The sequence below is a fragment of the Schistocerca americana genome, chromosome 4 (assembly GCF_021461395.2).
Source record: "Schistocerca americana isolate TAMUIC-IGC-003095 chromosome 4, iqSchAmer2.1, whole genome shotgun sequence".
NCBI classification, from domain to species: domain Eukaryota; kingdom Metazoa; phylum Arthropoda; class Insecta; order Orthoptera; family Acrididae; genus Schistocerca; species Schistocerca americana.
In genome coordinates this window covers 583636734-583664651 of record NC_060122.1, presented here as the reverse complement: position 1 = coordinate 583664651, position 27918 = coordinate 583636734, and the positions used below count along the sequence as shown (strand labels likewise).

The 27918-nt window shown below is 43.1% G+C and overlaps 1 protein-coding gene across 3 annotated transcripts in view; it reads left to right on the top strand.

Annotated features, from left to right (window-relative positions):
* LOC124612802 (PC-esterase domain-containing protein 1A-like) overlaps window positions 1-19396 on the top strand; it is a 260996-nt gene extending 241600 nt beyond the window's left edge. For all 3 annotated transcript variants that reach the window (XM_047141219.1, XM_047141217.1, XM_047141218.1), the window contains 2 exons: window positions 17557-17784; window positions 18012-19396. In XM_047141219.1, coding sequence (XP_046997175.1) covers window positions 17557-17784; window positions 18012-18427 — 644 coding nt within the window. In that variant the 3' untranslated portion in view covers window positions 18428-19396. The remainder of the gene's footprint in view (window positions 1-17556; window positions 17785-18011) is intronic.
* Window positions 19397-27918: the final 8522 nt, after the last annotated feature.

The following is a 27918-nucleotide window of genomic DNA, read 5'->3' as shown; positions in this document are numbered from 1 at the left end:
GGGGGGAAGTAACCCAGATTATACAATAAAGCCATGGATTACTCCAGGAATAACCCTCAGGGGGCTCAGCATTTAGTTGCTGGGTACGGGCTTGGCAACCCTGGGGTGCCCGAGCTGGGGAGTGGGAAGCGCCACCAGTCCTTAATACCGTAAGCTCTGAGTATGCTTCAACCACCACCGTAAGGCTCGACGGTGGAACATTGTACGGTACAGAGCCCGGGGATCTTGGCTTAACTGCCTGGGTCGCGAGGATGGTATAAACCTCTATAAGAAAAACCCTCAACAGAACAGTTGCTAGCGGGCGACCTCTGGGGAACCTACCCCCCCCCCCCCCTCCCCCCATTCTATTAGGCTTACCCAGGCAAGCTGGGCTCTGTCTGGGTGGACATTCCTTTCCCTAGCTGCTTGTGGGACCACCATGAAATGAAATACGAATAGTGCGCAAGCACAAGTATCTAAGAAAGGAAAGTTGAATGCTTTATAGTATGACCCCCAATCGTTTCATTCCCTGCCCACACCAGGGGAGGAACGGCGGTCTAAATTACCTGGTGAGACGTATTCTTCTCGATTTCTGGTTTTCAGCTGAACAGATGGGGACTCATTTCTGACCACAAGGCCTCAGTTTTTTGTGGAAAATTTAGAGGACATGTTTAGAGAAGTTGAGGGCATGTCTAAAATGAGGTCTGGAGCAGTCCTCATACAGACAGCATCCCCAGTACAGTCAGTTTTTTGTGGAAAATTTAGAGGACAAGTTTGGAGAAATTGAGGGCATGTCTAAAATGAGGTCTGGAGCAGTCCTCTTACAGACAGCATCCCCAGCACAGTCACAGGCATTGCTTGCTTGTGACAAGCTCGGTGATGTTGCATTCTCCATTACACCTCATAAGAGCCTCAATATGGTTCAGGGACTTAATTTTCATCGTGACCTGTTGTTGCAGTCTGACGACGAACTCCGTGCAAATCTGGAACACCGCAGTGTCCACTGTGTACGACGTGTCTTCAGGGGATTTAAAGATAGTAGGGTCGCTACCGGCACCTTCATCTTGGCTTTCGAGGGTGACACCCTGCCCTAGAAGGTCAAGGTGATGATATATCGATGTGATGTTAAGCCTTACATCCCTCCTCCCATGCGCTGCATTCAGTGCTGGAGGTTTGGGCATATGTCATCGAAATGTGACACCAACCCTACCTGTTGGGATTGTGGACGTGCCCCCAACCCTAACGTCCCACGTTCGACGGCCCGTTTGTGTCAACTGCAGACAGAAACATTCACCTTGTTCGTCAGACTGGGCAGTTTATCAAAAAGAATGGAAGATTATGGAGTATAAGACCTTGGACAGACTCACTTACACAGAGGCTAAACGCAAGTACGATCGACTTCACCCTGTGCGCATTTCATTGCCGTATGCTGCAGCAGCTTCGATGTCTGCATCCCTGGTGATGAGCCCCCAAGTTCCGCCACTTTTTGTGGGCCCTCCAGCCCGGCCGTCTATTCCTGCCCCCCTGGTAGTTGGGGGAACACCCTCTTCCGTTGCTCCCCTGTTTTCAACATCGCGAGTAACAACCCCTCCTTCTTTGGGGACTTCAGTCCCCACCTCTGTGCCGGAGAAGTGCCCGCCTCCTCTGCTCCCCTCGCGTGGAAGGGATCGCTTGATCGCTTGGTGCCCTCCCTTCCATGGTTACTGCCTCTCCAGATGTCAGCCAGTGGCTGAAAAAGCCACCACCTGAGGGCTGTAGGGCTTCCCGGTCTCCCTCGGTCCATGAGACTGGATCGGAAAAGTCCACCCAGCCTGATAAACTGAGGGACAAACGGGACCATACCAAAAAGAAGAAAAAGCAAAAGGAGAAGGACATAGAGACAGAAAAGGAGTTCACCACTGCACCTGAAGATGATGTGGAGCATCTAGCGTCCACTCAGGAGCTAGATGTTGCTCGACCCGCAGCTCCTATGGAAGTTGATCAGGCTACTTCGCAAACGGTGGAGGCGAGCGCTTCTAAGGCGTAACCTATCCCCCCCTCTCCCAGGTTCTTTCATGTCTTCACAGTCGGATACCATTATCCTTCAATGGAATTGCCATGGTTTTTTCCACCATCTTGCTGAGTTGAAACAGCTTTTGTGCCGCTTCCCTGCCATTTGTCTGGCCCTACAGAAATCCTGGTGTCCTGTTCGGCGGACCCCCTCCCTCTGTGGAGCAAACAGGCCTGGTGGGAATTATATGTTGCCACCATAGGTTCCCGCACCTCCCCCATCTCAGGTGTCGTCGCAGGTTCGGCACATTTTTGGCTTTCGCCCTCATGCGTCTGTCCCTTGCCTTTCTCCTCGGGGTACACTTTGTTCTGACCTGATCGCCATCGCCAAACATCTGGCAGAGTACTTCGCTCGTAGTTCCACAACAGCAGGCTACAGCGCAGAATTCCACGCCATTAAAGAGCAGGCTGACTGTACGCAGTTGTCGTTTCGCACACACCGTTGGGAATGATACAATGCCCCGTTTAGTGAATGGGAGTTCCAAAGTTCCCTTACAGCTTGCCCCGGTACCTCTCCAGGTCCAGACCGAATTCACAACCAGTTTCTTCGCCATTTCTCAGCGCACTGTCAGGGGGAATTACTCATCCTGTTTAACCGCATCTGGACGGAGGGCGTTTTCCCAACTCGTTGGCAGGATAGCGTAACCATCCCGGTGCTGAAACCTGGTGCATATCCGCTAGTGGTTGATAGCTATTGCCATATCAGCCTTACCAACATTATGTGCAAACTCCTGGAACGGATGGTGAGTCGGTGGCTCATGTGGATCCTCGAAGCTCAGGGCCTCCTGGCCCAGCAACAAGGGGCTTCTGTCAGGGCTGCTCAGCGATCGACAATTTAGTCTCGCTAGAGTCGGCTATTCGTACCGCTTTTACTTGGCGAGAACATCTAGTTGCTGTTTTCTTTCATCTTCGGAAGGCGTACGATACCACCTGGCGCCATCATATCCTTGCTACGCTGCACGAATGGGGCTTACAGGGTCCACTTCTGATTTTTCTACGGAATTTTCTCTCCAATCGCTCCTTTCGGGTTAGAGTTGGCACTTATTTTAACTCTGCTCATATTGAAGAGAACGGTGTCCCGCAGGGCTCGGTTCTCAGTGTTCCCCTCTTTTTGGTGGCGATTAATGGTCTTGCGGCTGCGGTGGGCTCATCGGTCTGTTCCTCTCTATATGCCGATGACTTTTGTCTTTATTACAGTTCCCCAAGCATCAGTGTTGCTGAACGGCAGCTGCAGGGAGCTATCCGTAAGGCACATTTTTCGGCCTGCAACCATTGTTTTCAGTTCTCAGCCACTAAGACCCAAGTGATGCATTTGTGTCGTCGTTGAATGATCCACCTCCATCCAGAGCTCTACCTTGCCGATGAACTCCTTCATAGTGAGGAGACGCATCGCTTTCTTGGCATGCTGTTTGATGCTCAGCTCACTTGGACACCTCACCTTCGCGAGCTTAAACAGCGGTACTGGCGGCACCTCAACATCCTTCGCTGCCTCAGCGACACCGTTTGGGGGGCTGCACAAACAATCCACCTACAGCTTTATAAGGCCTTAGTCCAGTCCCGTCACGACTACAGGAGCGTGGTGTATGACTCAGCAGCACCTTGAACGTTGCAGATCCTCGACCCGATTCTCCATTGTGGCGTCAGACTGGCAACAGGTGCCTTCCGCATTAGTTTGGTGACTAGCCTTCTTGTAGAAGTTGGAATCCCTCCCCTATGATTCCGCCGACAACAGTTGCTTGGGTCATACATCGCCCGCGTCCATGCCTCGCCCGACCACCCAAACCTGAGGCTCCTTTTTCCATCTTCTGCACTCCCCTCCCCACGACGGCATCCTAGGTCGGGTCTCCCGATCACGGTCCGCGTTCGTTCCCTTCTCTCGTCACTCTAGTCCATTTTTTCCTTTCTCCATCCTTCCGGCCCTCTTCTTCTACCCCTCCTTGGTCCCTCCCTCGCTTGCGGCTTTGCTTGGATTTGTCCTGTGACTCCAAGTCCTCCATTCCATCTGCAAGTCATCGTCAACAATTCCTGGCTCTTCTTGCCTCGTTCCGCGATGCAGATGTAGTCTACACCGATGGTTCTGTGGTCGATGGACGCACTGTGTTTGCTTTCATCCACGGCAACTACATTGAGCAGCATTCCCCGCCTTGTGGGAGCAGTGTTTCCAATGCGGAGCTGGTTACTCTTTATCGTGCACTCGCTCACCTTTCCTCCTGCCCTGGGGAGTCATTTGTCATATGCAGTGACTCACTGAGTGGATTGCAAGCAGTCGACCAGTGTTTTTGTTGGGAACCTTTGGTGCACGGTATTCAAGATGCTGTTTTTGCTCTCGCCAAGTGTGTTCGTCCAGCGATGTTTATGTGGACCCCGGGCCACATCGGCATTCCAGGAAACGAACGTGTCGATCGGTTGGTCAAGCAGGCCACCACTTCGCCACCCCTGGAGCTTGGTCTCATGGAAAGAGACCTCCGGTCAGCCCTGCATCACAAGGTCCGCAATGTCTAGAGCTCTGAATGGTCTGCCTTGAACACGCCAAATAATCTGCGCATGGTAAAGTCGTCCACGGCCATATGGAACTCATCCATGGTGTATACGACCCGGGACATCCGGGAAAACGCGGGAATTTTTTCATCCGGGAGAAAACCGGGAAAAACCCGGGAATTTTTCATTGTTTTAGTTACCAGTTAAATTTTTGTGATTTTGACTGGTAAGGACCAATATTCTAATGAAGGATATTACTGTATCCCGCTTCTGCAGAATAATACTGCAGCAACAAAACATGAACGAGAGAGAGAAAAAAAAAGAAACGAAAATAAAAAATAAGTTGCAAAGGAAATGCGCCGTATGCCACAACAAAACACAGTTCTCATGCAAGCGTCTGCCAACCAAAGTGTGTCAAAGGCTTTAGGAAGAATATGCAGTGCTTCCTAACAACAAATTGCCTCCGGAGCGGGATGTGACAGCTGTTTACATTAGATTAATTTGAGCAGTTGCGGGCAGGCTCTTGCGCATGCGCAGTTGAGTCACGTATCAGTAGTACCTTCTCCCGCTTCTGGCTACAGATGTATGGCTGGGCGCCACTATCTAAATTACTCCAGTTTGGAAATATCGTAGATCCGGGGCTGATGCACAGAACAGTCTGAGTTGTAGTGGGGAGGTGAGTAGTCTCCACGTGACCTGTGTTTACGTTTAGTGATTCTGCTATTTCCTCTTCGTTTATTGCTCTCACATTAAATGAAAACAAAACGAATTTCTGTGGCCGAGAGCTACCAAATGAATTGAAATACGTTTGCATAATTACGGAAGGCTAAAATATGTTGTTAGTTTCAGGTTTTATTTCCATCTTTCTGACAATCAAGCATCAATCGCCTTGCAGAACAATGAAGTTATTTTTGTCGGTTTGCTAAAGAGATTTGGTTTTTAATAATCTTTTGCGCTGAGGCAGTCAATTTATTTGAAACGAAGTGTTTAATTTCACACTGTTGGCTAGTTTCAACTGTTCGGTGCATTTCAAGTGCATGTTTTCCATCTTCTAGCTCATAAGGCATTATGCCAGAAAGAACCAAACATGAGATAGTACAGTACTGGTACTCAAGAAAATTTACATCTGGATCTGGACATACGATTGTGCACTTTAAGGCGAATTACACATTTTAGTATGGTTCACGAAATTCCGATGCTCTTGAAGTATCCTTTGATGTCTTGTTTCTGTTATGACATAATGCAAGATCTTTTAATGTTTTACACATACGAACATGCGGGCTTCCTGCATCATCGTAGGTGCGAGGGCGCAGTGACGCCTGTAATCTGGTGCTCCCTGGCAACTGCTGAAACAAACCAATTTCTAACAGGTCACGGGAAAATATTGTGAATCATGGTTTGAAAAGTGTTACTTTCAAAGTAAATTTCCTTTTACGCAAGATGAACTATGTGCGAGAATGTAGGATGAATTTCTTAAATCACAGAGCGTTTGCTCTCATTTAAAAATCAACTCTTTGAGGACGACCATCTAGAAGAATTTCGAGCTCAGAACATCAGACATTTACGTCGTTATTAAAAATTTTACTGGCACATTTATGTGATGTATCTTAAAGTGTAACACGCGCAAAAAGATCAGGATTATATGTGGAAGCTTTGTTTTTCTTGTAGCAACACTACATATATTAATTTAAACCATTAACTTTTCTTTTATGTGTGTTCGCGCTACTGAAGAATGATCTTGCTGCTGGTTGACTACGTCACGTGTCCTATGCTGTCATCAGCTGGCAAGATGATGTGATATGAGCTATGACTGGCTTACAAAAGCTCGTCATAATCTCGATTTCATTGCTTTGGAAAGTAACAGGCTGTGTTTGGTGAGCCGGCCGTGGTGGCCGTGCGCTTCTAGGTGCTCCAGTCCGGAGCCGCGCTGCTGCTGCGGTCGCAGGTTCGAATCCTGCCTCGGGCATGGGTGTGTGTGATGTCCTTAGGTTAGTTAGGTTTAAGTAGTTCTAAGTTCTAGGGGACTGATGACCACAGCAGTTGAGTCCCATAGTGCTCAGAGCCATTTTTTGTGCTTGGTGAAATTCGAATTTATACCTCCGTAACACAAAAACATGCAGCGTACATGTTTTACGTTTTATCTGTGCAACTGGGTTTTATCACTCACTCTAGTGTGGACGCTCTTGCATGATTTTTCAGGCTACACCCACTCCAGCGACTTTTAATTGTGACGTGGATACCAAAATAGTGTCTTTTATGGTAACAAGTTGTGTTGGTACCTCTGTCAATGCTTTCCAGCTGGAGGTTCTTCGTTTGTAGTTGAGTGGTTGATGTTTTACCTGATCCATCAACCACTGCAGTCTGTTTTACTCTAGTCAACTATTTGCTCTGCTCCTTTTAAGTGTCCTCTGTTTTGTGTTATTGCGGTGTTCATTTTAGCTCTGTACCCCTTGGTGTTCCCTCCCTCTGGGTGCAGAGGTTACGCTTTTACTGTATAGGCCTTTTACAAGTATGTCTGTTTGGAACAGGGGACTGATGACCTCGATGTTTAGCCCCCATCAAACCCCAAAACCAACCAACCAACCAACTCCAGGTATAAAGCTATTTTGCAAGACCAAAATGAAACTTTATTTGTCAGTTAGAAACAGCTGTGATGTTCATGATGTAGCTCATTACAAGACATACTGCAAAATATTAAAGACAATAATATGGAGACCAAAGAAAATTGCATTAGGAGGAAAAAACGGTCACATCTGGTAACAAAATAGACAGTACAGGATGTAATGAATCAAAGATGAGGAGAACCATATGTCATTAAGAATAAGTTTGAATTGGTAACAATGTGCAAAATGTTGCAAGACTACAAGCATTTCAAAAACTGTTACTGAAAACATGGGGTTGTCAGGTCATGTAGATGTCACCAATACCTCAGACTAGCCATTACAAATACTTAAGTAATGAATTGACCCACAGTACACTAGGAGAAGTAATGTCCAGCATAAAAACATTTAAAATAAAAATTTCTAGTGGTTATAATAAAATACAAATAAAATTACAGTGTGTTCTTCAGAGTTTAGTAACATATTAAGTCACTTGTGTAAGCAGCCAATCATTTTTTCATTGGAACATTTCCTGACTGGCTGAAGTAGCTGAAGTTAAGCCTAAATATATGAAAGCAGATACAAAAATACTGTCAAACCCCCATAGGTTTCACTTTTGCCAGACTTCTTGAAAATGTTAGAGAAGGAAATAAACAAATGGCTTCTCAACCATCTTACTACAAATATTAGATAAGATTTGTGTCTAAGGTTGTACCTAGAGTTTTTGTTTTGAATATTCCTATTCTGTTTGCCATGGGTTTATTTATCGATTGTATGTTATTTTATCTTACTTCATTTTTAGTTCACTGTTGCTGTTTGAATTTATATATTGTCATTTTATCCTTCGGAGTTAGTGGTGATGTGAACACTAGAAAATGGAAGTGAAGAAATCAGAACATAAATGACATATTTTTCTGTTTTGAGTTCAATAGAGGGGTGACAGCAGTGGATGCAGCCGAAAACCTTTGCGTCTTGTATGGGTATATTGCTGTTGGACAGGGCATGACAAGGAAATTGTTTTCTTGTTTTAAGGAGCATTTTAAGGAGGATAATTTTGAAATTAGTGATTCTCCATGTTACGAAGATCTTTGGGGTTTGATGGAGATCCACAATGATACACATCAGCGTACTCCAGAACTTTAAAATATGCTGGGCTGTGATCATTCCACCATCATGTGACATTTGCTTGCACTCAGGTGTACTGGTACGCATGCTCTAAGCCAAAATCACAAAAATCAGCAGGTGGCTCTATGTGGATCTCTGCTTGCTTGTCATCAATTGGCTTGCGAACAACACTGACCATTCCTGTCCTATACTGTTATGAGAGATGGTGTCTTCATGCGAATATAAGGAAAAGAAAGGAATGGTTGAGCACAAATAAAGCAGCAGCTCCCCCTGCAGAAACCTGCATGCATCCACAAAAGATAATAATATGCATGTTGTGGAACAGTGATGATGTGGTATCTACTACAAAGTGCTTCCCTGAGATGTAACCATCATTGCTGACATTTGTTGGTAACAACAGAGGTGTCTTGCAGAGGCAGTCCAAGAACAATGACGAAGAAGACTGCGTGAAGTGATTCTACCCCACGATAATACTCTATACAGGAGTTGGAAAGTCTCTGCACCTACCTTATTCATCTGATCGTGTGCTCTCAGACTTTCCACCTTCTCCACTTTCTACCATAAAACTTCCAAGGAATTTCTTTTCCAGATGAAAATGTACTCTGAACATGGCTCGCTGAGTTCTTCGGCTCAAAACCATGTAATGTAACTGTGAAATCGAAAAATTGACCCAGCATTGGCAGACTCTTGTAAATACTGAGGGAGAATATATTATTAACGACTTAAGTCTCTGGGGTGTGTGTGTGTGTGTGTGTGTGTGTGTGTGTGTGTGTGTGTGTGTGTTTATTTTCAAAGTCATAGTTGGGATATCTAAAGTATTCAGGTTTGAGGAGGCTGAGATTTGACTGAGTAAATCAGAATTTTAAAATAATACAGTATAACTGGAAATGTCACAAAATGGTTCAAATCCTTTCTCTGTGACAGGAAATAATGGGTATCATTAGGAAAGAGTCCTGTGTAAAGCTATCAGTCTTTGTTAAACTGCAAACTAGACATCTGTGGTGTCCCACTAGGACCCATCTTTGAACCCTTAATTTTCTTTTGTATATTAATGACCTTTTATCAGTAAAATTGCTTGATAATAAATCCAGTTTAGTGGAACATACCAGACACATGGTGAAGTGCCAAAACAAATCTCAATTTGTAATATGGATGCTGCCAGACGTAAACTAATGAACCAAAACATCACTCTTCATAATAGTATGTTGGCCCACCTTTGGAATGCAGTACAGCAGTGATTCAATGCGGCATGGATATGAGAAGTCTTTGGTTGGTTTCTGTAGGTATGTAGCACCAGATGTCAATCCATTAATCATGAAATTACTGTAAACTATGGGCTGCTGGTTTGTGGGCGCAGAGCTGCTGTTGGTGACACAAATGTGTTTAACCAAATTGATATCAGGTAATTTGGTGACCAAGACATCGTAATGTACCATGTGTAACAATAAATGTGTTTCATTTGACCGGATGACATATTTTGATGATCCGTACAATTACAATCGATGATGTCATTTGGATCAACAGGAGATCTCGAGGGGTCATCTGGTCTGGCAGCCCACGCCCAGCAGTGTGCACTTAATGGTGTGCTCCATTTACAGAGCGAGCAAGCAAGCCTCCGTCCTCCAAGTTCTGCTATGAAACATGGGCATCCAACATGTGGATACATACTTGAGGTTTCACTGTCCTTTAGGTGCTTTCCATAGGTGTTTATGATAACAGGATGTAAACTGTAGGCCAACTTTGCCATTTCCAAGATAGACATTCTCAGGCAGTGAGCCATAACATTTTGGCTCTTGCTGAACTATCCACACCAACCAGGATGGGATACACTGATTAAGATAACTCGGTGACTGACAGATTATAGCAGCAGAGGGCAGTGTTGCCAGCATGCAGCGAATGATGCTAGAGTAGGCTGTGCATGTACATGCCAAAGGCGCAGAAAGAATAAGGACTGACTTGTAACTGGTGCCTACCATTTGACTTGCTAAATTGTCAATCTAAAAATTATTTCAATTGGAGAATTCTCATCTCGGGTCATGCGTCAGTGCTTGTAGATGACAATGGTCATGCGTTTGCAATTTGGGCATGTTTGGATGTGTGCGTTTCTTTTACATGTGATGACAGTCTGATAGCTATCCAACTACCTAACTGATAGCTATCCAACTAACATGCATGTCCACTGCATATACTGTCTGTGTGTGAAGAGTAGCAGTCTGTACTAATTCATACTGCTCCTCCTTCCCTGATTTGCGCTTTGTCAGTCACCTATATCAGAGTATTTCTTCATTTACGGACAATATTTTTGCTAATATAACTCTCGATTGGAGTCTGCTCTGCTTCTATGCTTACTGCATCCATGCAAAAACAGCATTCCAACTTGCAGTGGGCAGTGGTCATAATATTTCGGCTCATTGCTGCATGTTACATAAGGATGATAAAGGTAGCATACTTTGCTTTTATTCCATAATGTTATGTGGGTTCATTTTTGGGAACTCATAAATCAGAGTCCAAAAGCATGTAATACAAATAATACGTGACGTGAACTCAAGTATGTTCTGCAAAGACCTGTTCAGAGATACTGACTACTTCTGCCCGAGATATTTATTCGTTAATGAAATTTGTCATAAAAAACATATTTCTGTTAAAACCAACAGCTCTGTATTCTATAAGAATAATTTTCGCAGAATTTTAAGGTCTTGGTCTATTATTCAATAACAGGTATTTTAAATACTTTACTACTAATAAAGTTAAGTTTCAGAGGAGCCTTAACTATGTACTGACAACCAGCTCCCTCCTCATTCAAGGTAGTTTGTAGTAGTGGCTGTGTCTATATTACGAGGGCAGTTCAATAAGTAATGCAACACATTTTTTTTCTGAAACAGGGGTTGTTTTATTCAGCATTGAAATACACCAGGTTATTCCCCAATCTTTTAGCTACACAACACTATTTTTCAACGTAATCTCCATTCAATGCTACGGCCTTACGCCACCTTGAAATGAGGGCCTGTATGCCTGCACAGTACCATTCCACTGGTCGATGTCGGAGCCAACGTCGTACTGCATCAATAACTTCTTCATCATCCGCGTAGTGCCTCCCACGGATTGCGTCCTTCATTGGGCCAAACATATGGAAATCCGACGGTGCGAGATCGTGGCTGTAGGGTGCATGAGGAAGAACAGTCCACTGAAGCTTTGTGAGCTCCTCTCGGGTGCGAAGACTTGTGTGAGGTCTTGCGTTGTCATGAAGAAGGAGAAGTTCGTTCAGATTTTTGTGCCTACGAACACGCTGAAGTCGTTTCTTCAATTTCTGAAGAGTAGCACAATACACTTCAGAGTTGATCGTTTGACCGTGGGGAAGGACATCGAACAGAATAACCCCTTCAGCGTCCCAGAAGACTGTAACCATGACTTTACCGGCTGAGGGTATGGCTTCAAACTTTTTCTTGGTAGGGGAGTGGGTGTGGCGGCACTCCATTGATTGCCATTTTGTTTCAGGTTCGAAGTGATGAACCCATGTTTCATCGCCTGTAACAATCTTTGACAAGAAATTGTCACCCTCAGCCACATGACGAGCAAGCAATTCCGCACAGATGGTTCTCCTTTGCTCTTTATGGTGTTCGGTTAGACAACGAGGAACCCAGCGGGAACAAACCTTTGAATATCCCAACTGGTGAACAATTGTGACAGCACTACCAACAGAGATGTCAAGTTGAGCACTGAGTTGTTTGATGGTGATCCGTCTATCATCTCGAACGAGTGTGTTCGCACGCTCCGCCATTGCAGGAGTCACAGCTGTGCACGGCCGGCCCGCACGCGGGAGATTAGACAGTCTTGCTTGACCTTGCGGCGATGATGACACACGCTTTGCCCAACGACTCACCGTGCTTTTGTCCACTGCCAGATCACCGTAGACATTCTACAAGCGCCTATGAATATCTGAGATGCCCTGGTTTTCTGCCAAAAGAAACTCGATCACTGCCCGTTGTTTGCAACGCACATCCGTTACAGACGCCATTTTAACAGCTCCGTACAGCGCTGCCACCTGTCGGAAGTCAATGAAACTATACGAGAAGAAGCGGGAATGTTTGGTGGAAATATTCCACAAGAAATTTCCGGTTTTTTCAACCAAAATTGGCCAAGAAAAAAAATGTGTTGCATTACTTATTGAACTGCCCTCGTATTAATAATTTCAAATATTGTAAGTGTTTCATAAAATCTGACTTTGGTACTTCTTCACTTACATAATGTGATCAGTGTAAATAAGTGTTGTAAACTTTTTGTCTCTTTTGTAATGCATGGGTACAATAGCCGAAGAACTATCATATGCACCTTAGTGTACTGTACGTTTATGTTTTTGGGACCAGATGAGGGCAAGACTACTCCTGGAAGTGGGCATTTAGGAGTGTATGAAATTATTGAATAAGAACAATAGGGTGCTTTCCAGAAGCTGGCATGTATGCCATGTTTATTCAGAAAATCTATCACTAGGGGCTATGAAGTATGGGGCCAGAGTGGTCACCACCAGACTAAGGGGCATGTTTTTCAAGAGAGGGATGGGAAGGCATGCCTGCGTCGGTCAGTGGCTGTCTGCAAGACAGGCAGAGGTTTGTCCCAGCTCACACTTGCAAGTCCACTTTGCAGCCCCCACGTGACCATTTGCAGTCCTCAGGTTGATTACTTGAGGATACTGGAAGCGTATTTCCGTCAGCAACACCGCACCAGGACATCACCCTTTCAGCGATACTATGCGTCTAGCCCAAGCCTGGTCATGACTCTTCAGTAGAACAGTTACTCCACTATGAGATTTTCACTCTGCAGCGGAGTGTGCGCTGATATGAAACTTCCTGGCAGATTAAAACTGTGTGCCCGACCGAGACTCGAACTCGGGACCTTTGCCTTTCGCGGGCAAGTGCTCTACCAACTGAGCTACCGAAGCACGACTCACGCCCGGTACCCACAGCTTTACTTCTGCCAGTACCTCGTCTCCTACCTTCCAAACTTTACAGAAGCTCTCCTGCGAAACTTGCAGAACTAGCACTCCTGAAAGAACGGATATTGCGGAGACATGGCTTAGTTCGAGTCTCGGTCGGGCACACAGTTTTAATCTGCCAGGAAGTTTCATATCAGCGCACACTCCGCTGCAGAGTGAAAATCTCATTCTGGAAACATCCCCCAGGCTGTGGCTAAGCCATGTCTCCGCAATATCCGTTCTTTCAGGAGTGCTAGTTCTGCAAGTTTCGCAGGAGAGCTTCTGTAAAGTTTGGAAGGTAGGAGACGAGGTACTGGCAGAAGTAAAGCTGTGGGTACCGGGCGTGAGTCGTGCTTCGGTAGCTCAGTTGGTAGAGCACTTGCCCGCGAAAGGCAAAGGTCCCGAGTTCGAGTCTCGGTCGGGCACACAGTTTTAATCTGCCAGGAAGTTTCATATCAGCGCACACTCCGCTGCAGAGTGAAAATCTCATTCTGGAAACATCCCCCAGGCTGTGGCTAAGCCATGTCTCCGCAATATCCGTTCTTTCAGGAGTGCTAGTTCTGCAAGTTTCGCAGGAGAGCTTCTGTAAAGTTTGGAAGGTAGGAGACGAGGTACTGGCAGAAGTAAAGCTGTGGGTACCGGGCGTGAGTCGTGCTTCGGTAGCTCAGTTGGTAGAGCACTCGCCCGCGAAAGGCAAAGGTCCCGAGTTCGAGTCTCGGTCGGGCACACAGTTTTAATCTGCCAGGAAGTTTCAGTTACTCCACTGTTTGAAAAATTTTCTCTCATTTAGTTTGCTTGCCAAACATGCAGACATTTTGTGACAAGTTTGTTATTACCTGTTAAATGAAAATATGATTGAAATTGTTTGACGTATTCCACTTCTGTGTGGATAATATCATTTAGGACCTGTGGCAGTATGTCTTTCAATTTTGTCAATATGTGTTAGGTATTCCTGTTTATATTCTCATTAAGTTGATGATGTATGTGCTGAAGGTTGAGCTAGCGAATAAACCTCTGCAGAAGTGTTGCACAATCTGGTCGTGGCTGGCTGCTGTGTTGACACAATATTCTGCCTTAATTATTTGGCAGCCAGGATTATGAAAATGACCTGGTGGTTTCTGCTGGGGTATGCTAGTGTCCTAAAGTTGATACAGTCAATAAACTGGATAATATTGCCTGAGAAAAGTTTACAGAACAAGGTAAAGCTTAACTAGAAGATATTTGGCATACACCAGTGTGATACCATGTAATTAAAAAAGAAAAAGAAAATCTGCAACATGATTAAATGTAAAACAGTATGTAACAAAACAAGTATTTTATCCCAGTGTTCTAGCTTATACTTTTCATACAGATGAATGTGTGGCCAGAATCGTTCTGCATATTGAAGAGTGTTTTGTCAGTGAAACAGATTTGTCTTTACACTGCTGCTTGTGAAACCTACTGCCTCAGATACACAGGTCTGTGGACAACTGTTTTGCAGCTATCATTGTATGTGGTCATGAAGCTGAACCCAGGTATTGGCACTGTTGTGGAGTAATTGCTCGAGATTGACTTTATTCAGTGCTCTGACATTTCCTGTATGTTGGTGACATCACCAAAGCCTTTAAAGAACTCTTTGTCTCACATTCACCACTGTCGAATCTGTACTCTTCCAGATAGTTTTCAAGGCAAGATATTATGCTATCTTCATGAGAGTTTTTAATGACATCTTAGTGCCATCACATTGTAAACTTCACTAAGAGGCTGCATTCTGCTGACAGAGAAAATGCAAATGGAACTGGGACATGATAAATCTAATTAATTGTTATTCTCTGTCTTTCAGTCATGTGCTATTCAAGGTCCATGGACTGTACTTGTGTAAGCAGCGAACTTTCTGTTCCTCAGGAAAAGGTAGTGGTAGTTTAAAGTTTCTCTCTTTTTAGCTTTCAATTGCCTTCTTTTTTGGTTAGACTCAACCTTTTGGATACAAGTTTTGACAATCTGAGGCATACTTTGAAGTGTCTTTTAGTTTTGGTACTGCTACACAGTACAACATAAAAAACTGTGAGACATGGCCAGAAAGTAAGTGTACTGTGACTGTAATGGGCTGTGGGTTTTTACTTTTTGAGGTTTAGTAACACTGAGTGGTAGGCTGGGATCCCCTGACCAGAGCGAGCATCACAGGAGCATGGTAGTGTGTAATTTCATGTTGTAGTGTCCAGTCGCATGAAACATGTAGGTAGGAAAACCGACAAAGTGCGAGCCATGTGCCTTGATCAACTTCCTAATTGTGGAAAGAATAACACCTAATGAAATTTATTTTGTGTATCAAAGTGGTTTACATTGAAGGTGTTATGAACAGAATGGGTGTACTGAAGTGGTGTAGGGAGTTTAGGGGAGGCAGAACAAATGTTTATGGCAAACAGAGGAGTCTAAGACCTTTCATTTTGACTGATGGGTGGCTGCAAAAAAATTGAGGAAACTGTTCGTGAAAGCTGTTGATTGACAATGGATGACATTTTGCAATGTTTCCACAGCTCTCCATAGCTCTCTTATAAGAGATACTCACAGAAACATTAGGGTACCAGAAACTGTGTGCAAGATGGGTCCCAAAACAGTTGACAGAGCAGCACACGAGAAATCAGGCCAGTTGCGCCTGTGAGTTTCTTGAGTGTCTTGAATTGGAAGTTGAGGGTTTTCTGAGCTCTGTTGTGACTGGAAATGAAACGTAGGTGGCTCATTAAATGCCTGAGACAAAAAGACCATCATCAGGTGGTGTCATACCAATACCCCATCTGCCAAAAAATTAAAACTGCAATTTTGGGCAAAAAATTTTGGCCTAAGTTTTGTGGGACTGAAAAGGCATAATTTTGGTTGAATTTGTGCCTCCGGGTGAGACCATCAATGCACAACAATATTGTGAGGCCTTATAAAATAAACCAAAATGAGCATTTGAGACAAAAAGAGGGGAATGCCAACAAAAGGAGTGTGCTTGTTGTTGACAATGTACGTCCTCATACAGCCTTAGCCACCAGGACGTGTGGTTGCAGTGATGTTTATGTGTAACACAGCTCCATGTACAGGTGGTGCTGTCTTGAATACAAAAAGTTATAGAAATGATAGGACTAGGATGGACTGTACTGGGTGGGTAAGTCATAGGCGCACTTTCAAAAAGCTACAACCTATTTGGCAAAGGAGTGGAAACACAAGTGGCATGATGATGGACCACATTCGTTAATTGGGAGAAGAGAATAGCTAAGCAGTGTCTAATTTTGTGTGATTGGCTTAATACATGTTTCTGTGAATATTATAGTGGTCTTTGTGGGAACTGGTGTTCTAAGCAGGATAATGTGGTTGTTGTAATGTTTCGTCTCCTTAAAGCCGTAATCACATGTATCATGTAGTTGCGTGCAAAATGATTTTCCTCAGTTCCATCCTTTATAAATACAGAGGAGAGTACAGCTATACTAACATTAGGGAACCTAGAACATATGAACTGCTGTCCTATTCAAATGCAACTGATCCTATTCAAATGCAACTGATATTTTGATTCAATTTTATGAAGGAGTGTGATAGTATTACTGCAATGAGTAGGAAGATTAATTCCTTTAAAGTATTGTGTTGCAAAATTTCCACTGTCACTGAGGTATTAGTTTAACACAATCACAGTTAATTCTTTCTTCATTCATGACAAAAATGAGGTAGCACTAAATAGCAAATGTTGATGCAGCAAACTACAAAAATGTCTTACAAACTACAACAATGTCTTAATTGGAAAAATGACTCACTACTAAATAAATGATGTGCTTCTGCTATACAATGCCTCTTTAGCTTTGCATTTATCAATATTGATAATACAGGAGATGTTGAGTTACAGACAGACGCAACAAAAACACTGCTCTATGTTTGAGCTTTCAGCCAAATACCTCCTTCTGAGGTGCAAAAACACACACACACACACACACACACACACACATTCAGTAGTCTCTGAGGCTGACTGATTAGCAATCTCTCCTTTTCTTAATATTATCAATCCCATACTCTGAGATGCCCTTATTAAAGGTATGATTCCAGTTAACTGTCTCAATGACTTTATACGCGCTTTATTATAGTTTCCAGAGGCTCCGACTGAGCTGGTGGTATAGTGCTGCAGTACCTACCAGAGTTGTCTTAATAGACAAAAACAATACCTTTCATGTACTATAATGGCTAACATTCAAAATTGTACTACATGTTTTTTTGATACAATAGTGTTTTACTTTTGGGTATGCTACATGTAACGAACTGCACAGTCCTACTTTTACTTTTGCTTTAATATACTGGTTGTGGATTATAAATTTTCTCTTGACTTTTTCAAGTATGAAATGTTTTTTATAGCATTGTGTTGGGATTGTGAGCTGCCAGGACACTTCCGTGGAACAATGCTGGAAAATGCGAAGAACCTTCTAATTAAAAAGGTGCAGGAAGAAATCCATCTACCAAAAGTACCTCAAACATTAAAGGAAAAGAAAAAACCTATTAAACTCAAACAACTACTTTCATCACCAGTTGTTACTGGATCACCATTCAGAATAGCCATGAAGAGAAAGCTACAGAATTTTATAAGTAAGTTGTATTTTCTTCCATAAATACATTTTTTCAATTGCAAAGTTAACCGACTTAGATTGCTCATTTTGGCAAATTCATTAAATTTTCATTTGTTAATGTCAGTGACATGTTTTAAACTTGGGCAGTGAGGGACATGGTGTATAACTTACTAAAGAGCTTTGTTAAAATGTATGAAGCCTGCTGTGTTTTAACACTAAATTTAAAGATATTTACTTTTATTTCAGATACAACAAAAGAAGATAAGGAAAATATCTGTATTACAGTAAATCCTTCTTTGTCAGATACACCGAAAAGAAATGTAAATTTCTCTTCAGCTGACCCACAAAAACCATACAATGATGTTATTAGAAGGATGAATACGGGAAATCCTCGGCCTATGTTAGGCTTTACACAAAACAAACCGTGCTTTTACAGAGACAGAAATGTTCATCAAAATTGGAAAGAACCAGACTTCAGCAATTCTCCATTGCAAAATAGGAATTACCCTATTACAGCAGAAAGCTCTCATTTTGTATACAGAGAGGTAACAGAGAGAAGACCTCTACAATCTGGACCCTTCTTCCCTCCAGGTGTGCATTATGGTCCAGTAAGGCAGAGAGAAATGAGCCGTCATAACAGAAGGCACAGGCCATATTATTAGTATGAATTATTACATAGCAGTTCATTACTACAACAGAATGCTCCATATTCTCTGAACATAATAAACACTGCTTCAGAAATTTTAGTGCTGAGTGTTGTTTTTAGTGTTATTAAGACAGTGATATGTATGGCTGTGATTGAAACAGGTGTGTTATCATTGGCAATTTTTTGTGAAGTAATAAAACTGTTAAGCAGCTCTGCTTTTAAACATGAATGAAATTGGGGTACAGGGCTGTATTGTCTGGAGTGTAAAACAATTGTTATTTCTAAGATTCCTGGAAGTGTACATGGAAACACTGCCATATATAACCAAATATTGCACCTTCTTTTTACACAATGCAGACAATTAAGGAGGGTGAGAAATAAGTGGAACCATGAGGACCCAGTGTGCAGAGATATCAACAGCAAGAAATGCAACAAAAGTTAAAGCCTAAGCTTAAATTTGGTCTTTGATGCCCTCTTACAATGTACTTCCTATATGTTTATTCTCCTCTGTATGATTCTGTATGTCCTTACCCCTGACATTTCTCAAGTAACTGAGTAAGGAATCTTTAGGTTCAGAACTGTATTGTGGGGCTATTTTAAGATGTAATTATTAGGAAACTGTACTTAAAAAGACTGAAGCTGTACTGTTTGCTACTTTTTTTCAGGTATTTGCCTTGTTTTTGAAGTTTTTAAAGATTATAATGTTATTTTTGTTGTGAATATTTTTTGTAATTTCTGTTGCTGTTTCTACTTATCTTATTCCACTGTTATAAGCAGTCATTTTCTGTTTCAATTTACAATGTTTTGTGATATGCAGTAATGAATACCAGTACGAGTGTTAGAGAACATCTGTGACACCATCTCCATCTATGTTCATTTTAATTTAATGGGAGATGGTGTGAATCTTTCAAAATGAAATATTGCAAAATTGATCTTGCAGGTATGTAAATGACATTCTGGTAATAAAAAGAGCTATTTTATTTTAGTGTTTGTACTTTTCTTGAAAGTAATGCATTATACTCGTTCTCTTATGTATGCTGATACATCTTCCACAGCTTCCTTCTACCATTTCTTTAGTAGTTTTTCAAATTTTCTTGGAATTACATATGAAATTATAATTATAGTATCAAATACACACAAGAATTGAATGCCCTTGAACTACTAGGGTAATAAATAAATGAGACATGTGGATCTTAATACACGTTCAAGCTATTTAGTAAACTGAAAAGTAACAACTGAAATACATGTTGTACTGGCTTTGGAAACTATTCTTAAACAAAATTACCGTACCTACTCTAGGGTTAATGCCACACAAGCTCATTGTTACTCAATGATGGACAAAGTAGTACACCAGCAGAGCTATGCAAATAAATCAGAATATAAACTGAACATAGGGGTATTGAAACGAAGGAAACAGTCCACTAACAATTTAATTAGACAACTTACATGTGGAACTATCATGACAAGTTATCTTTGGAAAAGACCACTATTAAAAATAAAATGAGAGGGAAAGGGGGTGAGGAAAGAGGATGGTAAGACGAAAGGATGCACTTCACATAATATTTGAATGGAGATGTGGACACTAGAAAATAGAAGGTCAAGTGGAGAAATTGGAACATGCCCAACATTCTTCTGTCAGAGTTCAGTAGAGGGGCGACAGCGGCGAAGATAGCCAGAAAGATTTGCGCCGTGTATTTGGATTCTGCCATCGAAGAGAGCACAGCAAGCAAATGGTTTTCTCATTGATCATTTTGAAATCAATAACTCCACATTCAGGAAGACCTTCAGGGATTGATGAAGATTATATGTATGCATGGTGTCTGCTCTTTTGAACATGTCCAAAAGAACAGACACCATGCAGCATCTGCAGCTGTGAAACATTACATGTAAACTGAAGGGGAAATCACTGCTGTCAGCTGCTGTGGGACATTAAGTGGAATCAGCAGTGACAAGAGAAAATGTGTACCAGACTGGAAGTTGAACCCTGTGTCCCGTGCGTAATAGGCACGTGTGGTAACCACTGCGCCATCCGGGACACAGTGTTATCACAACTGCACTGACTATCTAGGCGCACCTAACACCTGATCCACAGTCCCACCAAGTGCCACCTGTCCACAATCACTGTCCTTCATACTCCCTTTTGCTACTCAGAGCCGGCCGGAGTGGCTGAGCGGTTCTAGGTGCTACAGTCTGGAACCGTGTGACCGCTAAGGTCGCAGGTTCAAATCCTGCCTCGGGCATGCGTGTGTGTGATGTCCTTAGGTTAGTTAGGTTAGCTAGGGGACTGATGACCTCAGAAGTTAAGACCCATAGTGTTCAGAGCCATTTGAACCATTTTTTTGCTACTCAGAGATTCCCACAGGAGGTTGGATGTATTTGTGCATTCACACTGGAGAAGGTGCATCCATTTCCAAGCTAGGATTATCAATTATATGATAACTGGCGCTTGGTGGGATTGTGGATTGCCTGTGAGGTGTGTCGAGATAGTCTGTGCAGTTGCAATAACATTGTGTCTCAGATGGCTCATTGGTTATCACATCTACCTAGTAAGCAGGAGATCCTGGGTTCGACTTGTCGTTCGGTACAAGTTTTTGCTCTTCACTGCTGATTCAGCTTAATGTCCCACTGCAGTTGACAGCAGTGATCCCCCTTCAATTTACATTGATGAAGATCATTTAAATGCATTAATCCACAATGATCCATATCAGTGTACATGAGAACTGGCAAACGCAATAAACTGGGATTGTTTTCCACTGTTGTAAGACATTTGCATGCAACGGGGAAGGTTCAAAAATCAGGTGTTAATGCATGCTCTGAACGAAAATTGCAAAAATCAGTGGGTGGCCATATGTGCATCTCTGCTTGCTCATCATCAGTTAGTTGTAACAGCACCAACCATTCCTATCCTGTATCATTACTGGTGATGAGAAACGGTGTCTTTATGCTAACATCAGGAAACCAAAGGAATGGTTGAGCCCAAAAAAAAAACAGTGACTCCCCATACAAAGACCTGTACAAATCCAAAAGACAGTGTTGCGCATGTGTTGGAAGAATGATTGTGTGATGTACTACAAATTCAGTTGTGAAATTTTCTGACTTACAGAAAAGGTGGGATGCCATACTTGTATGCATGCAGTAGCTGAACCAAGAATATCTCAGAGGCAGGCTGAATTTGTGCATGATGAGTCAACCAGCATGTGGCATACACGGCCCACTTCAGGGGTGTGTGTGATGTCACAGAGTGCAGTGGCTCATGCAATCTTCAGAATGGCAATATCTGCTTCTGTATAACCACTGAGCATAAATCTTTGCTTTTGGTCAGTCTCCAAAGCCTGCCTCCATGTGCTTTGAGTTGTGTACCTGTGACCTCTGTTGAAATTATTGTCACATAATTAAATCTCAGCTGCCTCTTTTGTATCTGAACTACAAAACTGTCAGATCCGCAGGGAATACTGTAAACTCATGTCACTGTGTTGTCTGTAATACAGGATAATATTTCTTGAATCTTTGGAGTGGCTAGAAATATTTGTCTTAAGCCTTACATCTGAAGGATGCAGCCTATCTTAATTTCTGTCATGCCTCAGAGTGGAACAAATAAATCCTTTCGCTGTATCGGAGTCAGGATTATGCCTGAAAATATGAGTAATATTTTTTGCACTACAGCTGTTGCTCTTGTATGTATCTTAAATGCTACTGACCATTGTTGCCAATAATCATCTTAGCCATATATATTAATGTGTTCTACAGTTTAGTTGTGAACAGGCTGATGCCAGCTGTCTGCGAGTAGATATGTCCAGGCTGGTTCCCTATACATCAAGTGACCAAGCTGACTATCTGCCTTCCACTGTACATTGGTAGATTGGTTCAGGCTGGCTTCCAATACACTGAGTGACCAAGCTGTCTGCTTTCTACTCAACTAGCACATTGAAGAAAGATAGTTAGCTGTCCGTTTTGATCTCATTAGGAAATTTAGTGTTAAGGTAAATACAGTTCGTGAAAACTGCTGCATTCATTCATAATGAGTCTGTATTATGAAAATACCAGAGGATACAAGACTGGTGAAGCAGTATGTAATTTCTAACGTAGGCACCTTCTGATTAATTAATTAAAATTCACAACACTTAAAGAAATTGACTAACTTAATAACACGTTGGTGTCAATTTGAGTAAACTTTAGAAGGCTGACTACTTAGATTTAACTCCAGAAGTATCCATCATGTAGCAGAAACTGTGTATTGGGGTGCTTAATCCACTTCCAGATAGCCCTTAAAACTCAGCATGTGGGGATCTGGTGCTTTACTTAAAAGTCAACTCCAGAAAGTCTTCATTTTGATAGTTGCGTATTTTCTCAAACAACATAGTTACACAGACCTTCAGACCAACACAACTTGAACTTTTTTTTGTTTAATATGCAGAACTGATTATATTCCTGTTTGAAAATACATACCTTTTTGTTCTCATTGTTTCCAAAATAGATTTATCAAATTACAAAATATTCTGTCGATACAATTTTGAAGTAAATGAATGTTCATTTATGATTAATATAGTTTCAAGTATTGCTTTTTACGTTTTGAGATGAAAGTAAACTGATGAAATGCAGCTAGTAGTACTTGACAAAAATTTACAGATTTCTTATGAGTTACAAAATAGCTTTTTGTGCTAACATAAATTGGAGAGCTTCACAGTGAAATAAGATTACAAACTTCACATTTTATACATAAACTTCATTTTGTCAGACTCTGAGAAAGGTCATTTGTTTGTATAGGAAATTTCTAGGTGGTGTAACTACAAAGTTCATTACAGGCATTCTGAATTTAATATCTTTAATAACATGATTCCCTAAGATCCTACATGAGTTTAGTTACATATGATTTCAAGAAACATTTTGAACTGTTAATTTGGCTTTATATATAAATAGTCAAATTTTAGTTATTAATTTTCTGATTAGTTATAAGCTGGAATTTGATGCTAACATTACCATGATATCTTACTGATTTCAAAAGTTACATAATTAGTTTTCCCATAACCATTACCAAATTGCTGATTCTGAAATAATGCATTACTGGTAATGAAGATTATGGCTGATTCCCTTTACCTTGCAGGCTGTAAGCAAATTAGTTAAATTATGTTGTGTATTTAATGTATGCATTAGCGTCTAATCATAATTTATTAAGTAAAATGTGTTTCATTGCATACTGTGTTCTGTATAATGTACATTAGGGGGCATACCAAAAATCTATCTTGGACAATATCGAACAGCTCATAAAGTGTCCCTCACCAAATCCTATTACAAACTGGAGAATTGGTTCCACAAAATAATCCATGAAAATATTAGTAATGGGCAGTGTCAGTGAGGATCCTATTGATGTACTATCCATAATTTTGTAATATTCATGACATTACAAGTAGTACATAGCTGTTGATTAAATTGTCCTTATCTGACTTTCAGGATTTGACCATATGTATAATTTCAAGTCACAGGTATGGAGAAGAGAAAAGAAGCAAAAAGAGTAACTGATCATATTAATATATCAGACAGTAAGGACATTAAAACTCTGTCAGTGAGGTGTGGTACCTTCTCTATCAAATGTAAACTTAAGACAATTTAGATTTTGTGTGTATATGGTGCACGCATCTATCACATTACCTTGTAATACAATGACACACACTATTCTCTACTGCGCATCAAGCTTTTGCTCCAGCTGTAGTTACTTCATCATCTATGATGGCACCTCTCTCTCTCTCTCTCTCTCTCTCTCTCTCTCTCTCTCTCTCTCACACACACACACACACACACACACACACACACACACACACACACACACACATCCATCCACACATATACAGACACAAGCAGACATATTAAAAGGCAAAGAGTTTGGGCAGAGATGTCAGTCGAGGCGGAAGTGCAGAGGCAAAGATGTTGATGAATGACGGGTGAGGTATGAGTGGCGGCAACTTGAAATTGGCAGAGATTGAGGCCTGGTGGATAACAGGAAGAGAGGATATTTTGAAGAGCAAGTTCCCATCTCCGGAGTTCGGATAGGTTGGTGTTAGTGGGAAGTATCCAGATAACCCGGACGGTGTAACACTGTGCCAAAATGTGCTGGCCGTGCACCAAGGCATGTTTAGCCACAGGGTGATCCTCATTACCAACAAACACCGTCTGCCTGTGTCCATTCATGCGAATGGACAGTTTGTTGCTGGTCATTCCCACATAGAATGCGTCACAGTGTAGGCAGGTCAGTTGGTAAATCACATGGGTGCTTTCACACGTGGCTCTGCCTTTGATCGTGTACACCTTCCGGGTTACAGGACTGGAGTAAGTGGTGGTGGGAGGGTGCATGGGACAGGTTTTACACCGAGGGCGGTTACAAGGATAGGAGCCAGAGGGTAGGGAAGGTGGTTTGGGGATTTCATAGGGATGAACTAAGAGTTTACAAAGGTTAGGTGGACGGCGGAAAGACACTCTTGGTGGAGTGGGGAGGATTTCATGAAGGATGGATCTCCTGTCAGGGCAGGATTTGAGGAAGTCGTATCCCTGCTGGAGAGCCACATTCAGAGTCTGATCCAGTCCCGGAAAGAATCCTGTCACAAGTGGGGCACTTTTGTGGTTCTTCTGTGGGAGGTTCTGGGTTTGAGGGGGTGAGGAAGTGGCTCTGGTTATTTGCTTCTGTACCAGGTCGGGAGGGAAGTTGCGGGATGTGAAAGCTGTTATCAGGTTGTTGGTGTAATGGTTCAGGGATTCCGGATTGGAGCAGATTTGTTTGCCACGAAGACCTAGGCTGTAGGGAAGGGACCGTTTGATGTGGAATGGGTGGCAGCTATCATAATGGAGGTACTGTTGCTTATTGGTGGGTTTGATGTGGACGGACTTGTTAAGCTGGCCATTGGACAGGTGGAGGTCAACATCAAGGAAAGTGGCATGGGATTTGGAGTAGGACCAGGTGAATCTGATGGAACCAAAGGAGTTGAGGTTGGAGAGGAAATTCTGGAGTTCTTCTTCACTGTGAGTCCAGATCATGAAGATGTCATCAATAAATCTGTACCAAACTTTGGGTTGGCAGGCCTGGGTAACCAAGAAGGCTTCCTCTAAGCGACCCATGAATAGGTTGGCGTATGAGGGGGCCATCCTGGTACCCATGGCTGTTCCCTTTAATTGTTGGTATGTCTGGCCTTCAAAAGTGAAGAAGTTGTGGGTCAGGATGAAGCTGGCTAAGGTAATGAGGAAAGAGGTTTTAGGTAGGGTGGCAGGTGGTCGGCGTGAAAAGAAGTGCTCCATCGCAGCGAGGCTCTGGACGTGCGGGATATTTTTGAATAAGGAAGTGGCATCAGTGGTTACAAGGATGGTTTCCGGGGGTAACAGATTGGGTAAGGATTCCAGGCGTTCGAGAAAGTGGTTGGTGTCTTTGCTGAAGGATGGGAGACTGCTTGTAATGGGTTGAAGGTGTTGATCTACGTAGGCAGAGATACGTTCTGTGGGGGCTTGGTTACCAGCTACAATGGGGCGGCCGGGATGATTGGGTTTGTGAATTTTAGGAAGAAGGTAGAAGGTAGGGGTGCGGGGTGTCGGTGGGGTCGGGAGGCTGATGGAGTCAGGTGAAAGGTTTTGTAGGGGGCCTAAGGTTCTGAGGATTCCTTGAAGCTCTGCCTGGACATCAGGAATGGTATTACCTTGGCAAACTTTGTATGTGGTGTTGTCTGAAAGCTGACACAGTCCCTCAGCCACATACTCCCGACGATCAAGTACCATGGTCGTGGAACCCTTGTCCGCCGGAAGAATGACGATGGATCGGTCAACCTTCAGATCACGGATAGCCTGGGCTTCAGCAGTGGTGATGTTGGGAGTAGGATTAAGGATTTTTAAGAAGGATTGAGAGGCAAGGCTGGAAGTCAGAAATTCATGGAAGGTTTGGAGAGGTTGATTTTGAGGAAGAGGAGGTGGGTCCCACTGTGACGGAGGACGGAACTGTTCCAGGCAGGGTTCAATTTGGATAGTGCCTTGGGAAGTTGGATCATTAGGAGTAGGATTAGGATCATTTTTCTTCGTGGCAAAGTGATATTTCCAGCAGAGAGTACGAGTGTAGGACAGTAAATCTTTGACGAGGGGTGTTTGGTTGAATGTGGGAGTGAAGGCCAGACATACCAACAATTAAAGGGAACAGCCATGGGTACCAGGATGGCCCCCTCATATGCCAACCTATTCATGGGTCGCTTAGAGGAAGCCTTCTTGGTTACCCAGGCCTACCAACCCAAAGTTTGGTACAGATTTATTGATGACATCTTCATGATCTGGACTCACAGTGAAGAAGAACTCCAGAATTTCCTCTCCAACCTCAACTCCTTTGGTTCCATCAGATTCACCTGGTCCTACTCCAAATCCCATGCCACTTTCCTTGACGTTGACCTCCACCTGTCCAATGGCCAGCTTCACACATCCGTCCACATCATACCCACCAACAAGCAACAGTACCTCCATTATGATAGCTGCCACCCATTCCACATCAAACGGTCCCTTCCCTACAGCCTAGGACTTCGTGGTAAATGAATCTGCTCCAGTCCGGAATCCGTGAACCATTACACCAACAACCTGATAACAGCTTTCGCATCCCGCAACTACCCGCCCGACCTGGTACAGAAGCAAATAACCAGAGCCACTTCCTCACCCCCTCAAACCCAGAACCTCCCACAGAAGAACCACAAAAGTGCCCCACTTGTGACAGGATTCTTTCCGGGACTGGATCAGACTCTGAATGTGGCTCTCCAGCAGGGATACGACTTCCTCAAATCCCACTCCACCAAGAGTGTCTTTCCGCCGTCCACCTAACCTTTGTAAACTCTTAGTTCATCCCTATGAAATCCCCAAACCACCTTCCCTACCCTCTGGCTCCTATCCTTGTAACTGCCCCCAGTGTAAAACCTGTCTCATGCACCCTCCCACCACCACTTACTCCAGTCCTGTAACCCGGAAGGTGTACACGATCAAAGGCAGAGCCACATGTGAAAGCACCCACGTGATTTACCAACTGACCTGCCTACACTGTGACGCATTCTATGTGGGAATGACCAGCAACAAACTGTCCATTCGCATGAATGGACACAGGCAGACGGTGTTTGTTGGTAATGAGGATCACCCTGTGGCTAAACATGCCTTGGTGCACGGCCAGCACAACTTGGCACAGTGTTACCACATCCAGGTTATCGGAAACTTCCCACTAACATCAACCTATCCAAACTCCGGAGATGGGAACTTGCCCTTCAATATATCCTCTCTTCTCGTTATCCACCAGGCCTCAATCTCCGCTAATTTCAAGTTGCCGCCACTCATACCTCACCTGTCATTCATCAACATCTTTGCCTCTGCACTTCCGCCTCGACTGACATCTCTGCCCAAACTCTTTGCCTTTTAATATGTCTGCTTGTGTCTGTATATGTGTGGATGGATATGTGTGTGTGTGTGTGTGTGTGTGTGTGTGTGTGTGTGTGTGTGTGTGTGTGTGTGTGTGCG